The sequence below is a fragment of the Leucopleurus acutus genome (genome assembly GCF_964270905.1).
Source record: "Leucopleurus acutus genome assembly, chromosome: 11".
NCBI classification, from domain to species: Eukaryota; Metazoa; Chordata; class Mammalia; order Artiodactyla; family Delphinidae; genus Leucopleurus; species Leucopleurus acutus.
In genome coordinates, this window is record NC_139152.1 from 45,270,084 (window position 1) to 45,279,114 (window position 9,031).

General features: G+C 46.8%; 1 protein-coding gene across 1 annotated transcript; it reads left to right on the forward strand.

The window, feature by feature from the left end:
• The first annotated feature begins 355 nt into the window (after positions 1–355).
• PA2G4 (proliferation-associated 2G4) lies at positions 356–8,344 on the forward strand. Its single transcript, XM_082849587.1, has 13 exons — positions 356–576; positions 2,380–2,508; positions 2,770–2,875; positions 2,968–3,037; positions 3,285–3,377; positions 4,950–5,013; positions 5,241–5,319; positions 5,500–5,578; positions 5,669–5,802; positions 6,457–6,551; positions 6,677–6,804; positions 6,963–7,016; positions 7,235–8,344. Exons 1-13 carry the CDS (start codon positions 489–491, stop codon positions 7,298–7,300), a joined length of 1,185 nt encoding a protein of 394 aa, XP_082705713.1. The 5' UTR covers positions 356–488; the 3' UTR covers positions 7,301–8,344.
• Positions 8,345–9,031: the final 687 nt, after the last annotated feature.

A 9,031-nucleotide genomic window follows, 5' to 3' on the forward strand; every position in this document is an offset into this window, starting at 1 on the left:
GCTCCGCCCCTTCTCCCTTAGCCCGTCCCTCTCTATTACGGGTTCTCGCTCAGCGCTCCTGGTGATTGTGGTTTTTCCGGGAGAGACCACGCTTCTACTCACGCTCTCCAACGGCTCCGCCTTCCCGCCGGAGCCTGACCCTTCCCAGCGTGCTCGGCGATTCCGGCGTGCGAGGCCCTCGGAGGGCAAGGCCCCAGGGCCTGGCTTAGGGACGCGAAAGGCAGGCTGGGAATTGTAGTTTGATAGCGCGCGAAGGGGGCTAGAGGCTGGCGGTAGGAGGGACTCGTTGTCCCAGCGTGCCCTGCGCCTCAGCCCGCGCGCTCGCAGTTTCTCGCTCTCGCCCGCCCTCCGCTCCCTAGCTTGCTCGCGCTTTTGCTCGCGCTCTCCTCGCGGATCGAAGGGACTGTGGCTACAGCCTGTGGCTGGGAAGGGCGACAGAGGCGGCGGTTCAGGAGAAACGAAGCTGCAGGGGTGGTGGTGGTGGGAAGATGTCGGGCGAGGACGAGCAGCAGGAGCAAACTATCGCCGAGGACCTGGTCGTGACCAAGTATAAGATGGGGGGCGACATTGCCAACCGTGAGTGCGGCCTCAGGGGTCCGGAGATCGAGGCTGGGAGGGAGGGGCAAGGGGGACGGTGTTGAGCTGGCCCCTGAGGGGCTGGAGCGGTGGGGTCATGCAGTGTGGGCTAGTGAGGGCCCCGCGCAGGTTTGCTGGAGGTGGCGTGGTGGGGAGGCTCCGTGTCACGCCTGGGACCTGAGAGGCTAGGCCTGGGCTGGAGTCTCTGGAGATGCGGGCGGGCGAGCGGGCGGCCGGGAGGGGCGGAGAGCTGGGCCTCCGGCCGGCTCCAGCCCTAGGCGGTTGGTAAGGAGGCGAGGCGTATCTCTTGCCCCTCACCCTTCAGTCCGGATCTCTGTCTCTGATTTTGGCAGCAACGAAGCCATCTCGAAAAGGAAGAGCCCCTCTATTTTGTAGCGGCTCTCCGCCATCAGGAGCCTAGCCGGCACGTGTTGCCAGGTCCCCTGCGGATCGCCGGCTCTCTCCGCTGTGGTCCCTGACACCAGCTTCCCTACCACGTGCTTTGTTGTAGTTTTTCGTTCTTTACTTCAGCTCCTTCCTTGATGGGGGCCGCCTTCTACTCTTGGGCCAGCTCAGGGACCGTTGGAGGGCACCCCATAACTCTTGGAGATGTATCTCACTGTTCTCGAAGTTATTCATCACTACCTCCAATCTGCGCAGATGGCTTTAGTTAGTCGTCAAATTTGATTGTTCTCAAGGGTTTCACAACTTTAGGAGTGTTTTGAGGTCCTCCCCCCAACTAGGCAAACCTGTGAATAGTACTGTTAAAGGGGGGACTGATGTTAGAATCTCAGAATATTAGGACTGTGCTCTGACTTACTCAGTAGCTGCCCCTGCCACTCTGGACAGATGTCTCACTTTCTGACTTCTCTCTTTCCAATTTAAAACCCAGTTAGGGGGACAGAAAGTGCTGTCTTTGGGCTTTTAAATGGTTTTGACAGTAAAGATAGGCATTTAGGATGCCTTTGATCCTATGGCTGAAAACCTGAGGTTTTCAGACTTCCAAAGAATCACCAAAACTTGGATCACAGAAATCAAATCTGAAGTCCAGGATGGGCCGCGGAGAGGGTATCCGGTGAACAAAACAATGCTTTATAACATAATGGACATGGAGTGGTTTGAATCAGAAAAAAAATTTTTTCCCTCTTGCAGTTTATAACTTCTGAGGCACTTGTGATTCCAGATACCAGTTTGAAACTCTTTTGGGTCACATACCTCTTTGAAACCTGCTAAAAGCAGAGCTTGCTGAAGCTCAGGGACCTTAGTTTAAGTCTCCTTGACTTGTTATTTGAAGAAATAAGTTTACATAAATTGGGATTACTAACATCTAATTGGGGTGTCTGGGAAGGGAAGAAGGTAGCATTTAACGGTGCATCAGCTTGGAGTCAGCAATTGCATGTCTATCTTCTTGTTGTCCCTGACGCCTATAAATTTCCTCCAGGCTGCTTTGCATGTATGTTGGATACCTTGGTGAGAACCCCCTTAAAGTTCATAATCCTGTCCTACCACACCACAGATACCATCTTTGAAAGTCTCCCTTGCCTAAGGAGACAGATGGTGCATACCCAGTTGTCACACTATATAAGGGAGAAAAGGGAGTGTTGGCTTTTTTATTTCAGGAAAGGAAGGTAGAGATTTCGAGATTATAGGGAGGTACATTGCAAGAGACAAAACTTATTCCCTCTTTCATCCTTTGAGCAATGGCACTAGGGAATATTAGAAACTCTAAGTCCAACTTCTAGGTGTTTCTTGGATGGTAACTTAGACAACACATGCAGGACTGATACGGGGTTCTGTTCCCAGGGGTACTTCGGTCTTTGGTGGAAGCATCCTGTTCAGGTGTGTCGGTACTGAGCCTGTGTGAGAAAGGTGATGCCATGATAATGGAAGAGACAGGGAAGATTTTCAAAAAAGAAAAAGAAATGAAGAAAGGTAAAAATAATCCCTCACGAATTTCTTAAGTTTGACCCTTATTCAGTCCTGTTTGTTTTATTGTAATGATGCAACCCCTACCCCAGCACTCGTTGAGATATTTGGAAATTTGGAATGGCAGGGGGGATTCAAGCAGTTTCCCACCCAATCCAAATTGATCAAACTTAAGCAAGACCCTGAAGAAAATCCACTCATCTTTCTGAGGGGCAACAGGGCTCCAAGAGAGTGAGCAAGGCAGTAAGGCTGATTGTCTCTTTACAGGTATTGCCTTTCCCACCAGCATTTCAGTAAATAACTGTGTATGTCACTTCTCCCCTTTGAAGAGCGACCAGGACTATATTCTCAAGGAAGGTGACTTGGTAAAAATGTAAGCTTAAACTATTTTAGAGCACTTGTCTTCTTCCTAAGCATTCACAGTAGTGCCAGTTGCTAATGCTGTACTCTGCTCTTGCCTTTCAGCGACCTTGGGGTCCATGTGGATGGCTTCATCGCTAATGTGGCTCACACTTTTGTGGTTGATGTAGCTCTGGTAGGTGGACCACTTTGAACGCTGTTCAGCCAGTGGGGAGTGGGGGAGGGCGCACTGCTGCTTGCTTCTTATCCCCAGCCCCACCACCACGCAAGTTTTGAGAGAGTATCTAGAGAAATGAAAGAGGAAAGGGTGTTTTCTCTCCTGACCACTGGCTGCGTAATGGACACAAACAGATATTAACTGAAAGACCAGCTGTGTTAAAGAGCTTTCCAGGAAGGCACTCACTGCATTTCCTTATCTACAGGGGACCCAAGTAACAGGGCGGAAAGCAGATGTCATTAAGGCAGCTCACCTTTGTGCTGAAGCTGCCCTACGCCTGGTCAAACCTGGAAACCAGGTAAGCTGTTGAGTCCAACTCCAAAGCTTGTTAGAGCCAAAGATGCATTAGGCATCTACAGCTATTCTATACTGAAAGAGAAGAGGCAGGAATTAAAGAGTAATACCAAAGAGCAGTTAAATCTGAGTGCCTACCTTAGATGGTATCGTGCTAGGTGTAAGGGCATATGTGGTCCCTTTCTCATGGAGCCTGTAGAGATCCTTTTTCATATTTTGGATGTGCATCTTTCCCCAAAATAATTTGAGATAGAGAGCTTACAATAAAACACAGATACCACAGTTTTAAAACTCAATTTTAGAAGCTTATAAAACAAAAATCATAATAGTACCAGTAAATTGGTGGCAAAGAGGCCAAAGCCCCTTGCAAGACAAAATTAGGAAGCCCAGGGATCATAAACTGCTCATGAATTCATACAATTTAGTGTGTTAGACTATTAATGGAGATTTTTCTCTAACGCTTAGATTTCAGAGACCTGTTCAATACTTAAAGCATCCTCTTTTTTTCTGTGCTCTCTTCTTTACACTTTTCATCAGTTTGTCCCCATTGTAACTTAATTGCATCATTTTTACTTAAACCTCTGTTGTAGGTTTCTTACAGTGGTACCTACTTCGTAGAGCTACCATAAAGCACTTTGAACAGTGCTTGGCACATAGTAAGCCCTTGTGTCAGCTATTATTATTTTGCACGTTAATTATTTTTATTATTTATATACTGTGTCTTTTCATTATTTATATTGTGTCTTTTCACTGAAAGGTACTGTTAATATAGTGGCTGTTGTCTAGCTGTGACATTAGACTTTCTGAATTCTCACCCTGTTGCCACCCCATACTGATTTTAAATAACTTCAAGTTCAAATTTCCTCATCTGTAAAGTGGGGAAAATTAAATTGTGCCTTATTATCACATGGCTGTGAAGATTGAGATCATCCATGTAAAAAAGAGTTTCTATACCCTTTCAACAGGTTAGAATTCCAGGTATAATGGACTAAACACTATGGTCAGAAAACCTGGGTTTATACCAGGTTCTTTTGGTTAACTGGTTTAACCCTGGGCAAATCATGTAACCTTTCTGAGCCTCAGTTTCCTCCTCTAGATTGGGTTGTAGATCTGCACTATTCACCTTAGAGAATCATTATCTAAGTAGACCATCTTCGTGAAAGTGCTTTGTAAAATGGTATGCAAGTGTTATTTCTAGGTTGTAGGGATGATAGGGCCTATGAAATGAAAAACCAATGCGAATCATTGCACTTGCTTGAGGATATTAGATCTCTCAGTTCTTTTTTTTTTTTTTTTTTGTGGTACGCGGGCCTCTCACTGTTGTGGCCTCTCCCACTGCGGAGCACAGGCTCCGGACGTGCAGGCTCAACGGCCATGGCTCACGGGCCTAGCTGCTGCATGGCATGTGGGATCTTCCTGGACCGGGGCACGAACCCGTGTCCCCTGCATTGGCAGGCGGACTCTCAACCAGTGCGCCACAAGGGAAGCCCTCTCAGTTCTTTTATGCTTCTTGTTCTCATGGTAGACAACTTACTAGCCCGTGTATCTTATCTTTTATTTGATCTTGTACTTCTAGAACACACAAGTGACAGAAGCCTGGAACAAAGTTGCCCACTCATTTAATTGCACACCAATAGAAGGTGAGACCTCAGATAGTAGGGTTGGGGGTCTAAGTATGAGTGGTTTTGCAGAATTAAGACTTTTGCTCCCTTGAGGATCCATCTTGGCTCTGACATAATCCAAGCCAAAAACCTCAGTGCCCTGTGTTTCCATAGCCAGGCACTTTGCTCTCATTACTTGGGTGGGTGGGTTGGAAACCTTTTGGGATTCTAGGTGAGTGGTACCATAGACTTTGTCCAATCTGCAGGTATGCTGTCACACCAATTGAAGCAGCATGTCATCGATGGAGAGAAAACCATTATCCAGAATCCCACAGACCAGCAGAAGTAGGTGCCCTGTATGCCACCCTGTACCTTCTGTCATACCAGACTAGTCATGAATTTATCCTTCCATACTCCAGGCTAATCTTTTTTTTTTTTTTTTTTCAGGCTAATCTTATCTACTTTCTACTCTAAACTCCAGGAATTATTTATTGCTCTTTATGGTTCCCTTTCTGTTCCTTTTAGGAAGGACCATGAGAAAGTTGAATTTGAGGTACATGAAGTATATGCTGTGGATGTTCTCGTCAGCTCAGGAGAGGGCAAGGTGAGGAATGTTTACCAGAGCTAGCGGGGTGGGGTGGTGGTGCTGAGGGTGTGTTCCAAGAGCACCAGACCAAAATGTGATCTTTTTTAGGCCAAGGATGCAGGACAGAGAACCACCATTTACAAAAGAGACCCTTCTAAGCAGTATGGCCTGAAAATGAAAACTTCTCGTGCCTTCTTCAGTGAGGTTGAAAGGCGTTTTGATGCCATGCCTTTTACTTTAAGGTACTACTGCACTTACAAGCTCAGGGCTTGGAACCAGTCTGACCCATAGACCACACACCCAGGAGCACTCTTTTATTTATTTATTTATTTTTAATTTATTTTATTTATTTATTTTTGGCTGCGTTGGGTCTTCCTTGCACGCGTGCTTTCTCTAGTTGCGGCGAGCGGGGGCTACTCTTTGTTGCGCTGCGCGGGCCTCTCATTGCAGTGGCTTCTCTTGTTGCGGAGCACGGGCTGTAGTCACATGGGCTTCAGTAGTTGTGGCTCGCGAGCTCTAGAGCGCAGGCTCAGTAGTTGTGGTGCCAGGACTTAGTTGCTCCGTGGCATGTGGGAACTTCCCGGCCCAGAGCTCGAACCCTTGTCCCCTGCATTGGCTGGCGGATTCTTAACCTCTGTGCCACCAGGGAAGCCCCCAGGAGCACTCTTCCTTCCCCCACCTTTCCCTCCCTCTCTCTCCTTTCCTGCCTAGACTTGTAGCTCCAGCCTGTGTGCATGCCTTCTCCCCTCTGCCATCTCCCTCTCATAGAAGGTAGTGTAAAAAAGCAATCCTACGCATGATTTCTGCCTGAGGGTAGGAGTTATTTAAAAACATGAGCAAAATGGTAAGACATGATAAGGAGATAAGGATACCTGAATTTGTCTCTCCCTCCCCAGAGCATTTGAAGATGAGAAGAAGGCCCGCATGGGTGTGGTGGAGTGCGCCAAACATGAACTGCTACAACCATTTAATGTTCTCTATGAGAAGGAGGGTGAGTTCTAAGAAGAGAGTTGTACTTTGGAGCCCCTGATTATGGTCCCCTCCTCCCTATAGCTCACAGAAAAGAGGATGGATGACAAGGGAACATTTTATCAAAATACTTTGTTTCTCTCATAGGTGAATTTGTTGCCCAGTTTAAATTTACAGTTTTGCTTATGCCCAATGGCCCCATGCGGATAACCAGTGGTCCCTTTGAGCCTGACCTTTATAAGTCTGAGATGGAGGTCCAGGATGCAGAGCTCAAGGTTAGTGTGGGATGGAAAGGGGCGGGCACGTGGCACTTGTCTTGGGAGTGAGGAATAAGTGATGGGAAGGTCCTGAAGAGAGCTACAGTGCTGAGAGTAGCACTTGGTGTTTGCTCCACATTCCTCAAAATTTGTTTTCCTTCTTCTTTATGTTCCAGGCCCTCCTCCAGAGTTCGGCAAGTCGGAAAACCCAGAAAAAGAAAAAAAAGAAGGTTCGTTACAGTCATCCCTCTCTGGCAGGGTGAACCTGATCCCTCTTTATTCCACCTTCCTGGGTCATGGTGGGTGTATAGATTTCTGTATGTCCTTATTTCTCCCCGTCTCAGCCCTGACCTAGAGAATTAGGATATTTTTGTCCTTGGTCCCCCAGACACTACCCTAAGTTGTTGGAAACTGACATGTCTTCTCCCTCTCCTTTCCATGAATGTAGGCCTCTAAGACTGCAGAGAATGCCACCAGTGGGGAAACTTTAGAAGAAAATGAAGCTGGGGACTGAGGTGGGTCCCATCTCCCCAGCTTGCCACTCCTGCCTCATCCCCTTCCCACCACACCCCAGGCTCTGTGAAATGCAGTTCGTCTTCTCCACCCAGGACCACCAGCAGAGCGGGGTCTCCCTGTCCTCGTCCCAGTCCCCCAACCCAGCCCCCTTCCAACAACAACCAGCTCCAACTGACTCTGGTCTTGGGAGGCCAGGCTTCCCAGCCATCGAAGACTACTTTAAATAGAAAAGAGAAATTGAATAATAAAATCAGGAGTCAAAATCCATCGTCTTCAAGCCCCTCTTTCTAGCCTTTTTCTACTATTCTCTGCTTGGTCGAGGTTTATGACCCTACAACAGAACGGGGAAGAGGCTAAAGTAGCCGCCACTAAAAACTCAGCTGAAATGTTTTTATACCACTTCAGTGTCAGCATTTTCCCATCTGTTGGGGCTTGTTCCTCTCTCTTGTCCCACTCTCCCCAAGTATTTTATCAGGGCTCAAAATAGAGGAGCTATTCTTCAGACTGTTTTTCTTCACATGTGGCAGATTCCTTTTATGATCCAGGCTGTCTAGTCAGGCCCCTCCCATTTTTAGGAGCTGGAGCCTGCGTTTACCAAGGGATTCTCATCTATCAAATGGATCCTCATTTGTAAATCTTTGTAGTCAATTTTGTTCTGCAGGACATTTTTTTCCCCCTCCACAAGGCTGTAAAGAAGTAATCCATCTCAACCATGTCCATTTCTTTGGAGTCAGTGGGATTCCTCCCTTGCTCTATCTTAGAAACCTGAGTCGGAAGCTCCACTGTGGTTTTGTTCCCTGTATGAAATATTTTGACCTCCCTTTCTTGAAAGAAAGACCTGGAACCAGAGGAGCAGACTGATTGAAGAGACAAAACTCCTGGCTTTCTGAAGCTGTGGACTTGGATGAATTGCTAGGGGTTTGGAGAGAAAGTTGACGAATTTCAGTACCTCTGGCATGCTGTCCCAGGGAACTAGGGCTCCCGCTAACTTACAAGGTTTTTAAACACATTGAAAATGACATGGCATTAAAATAAATTTGGATTTGCTCATAATCATGTGTCTTTGTTTGCTGCTCTTATTTGATGGCGGTGGGAGAGTGTGAGTTGAAGTGGTGATCATTTGGAACCTGTTTTGTTTTGTTTTGTTTGGCATGCAGAATCTTAGTTCCCCAACCAGGGATTGAACCCATACGGAATCTTAACCACTGGACTGCCAGGGAAGTCCCTGGAACCAGTTTTCTATAGCCATATTTTACCTTTCTAAAACAAGGAATACCTTGAGTTGGGGGGACATAAATCCTGGGTTCTCTGAAAAGAGTACGTTTTCTATGAGAGTTTGTGATTTAGTTTTCTGACGTAAAAACATAAACCTTGCTGCCGACACTGTTCGGGACATTAATGTTTACTGCAAAAAGTAAGAACACTGTATGCAAGTGATTATCTTGATTTAGGAAGCCAGGAAGAATGCATTTAGTGTTATGCAATTTTTCAGGGCCAGCCTGAGATTGGATGGGTAATTTGTATTAGAGCTGCTTCCGCATGAGGCATTGCTGACCTGAAGATACTATGCTGAGTGAAACTGAACACATCCCTTCATGCGAACTTACAGAGAGTGGGCAATCAACAGGTGAGATCCCAGTGGATTTGATATAAAAACAATCCTGGGGTTTTTTGTTTTCAAACACATTACCTTCTGCTGGTGACAATACTAGAACCGCTTAGGCACTTG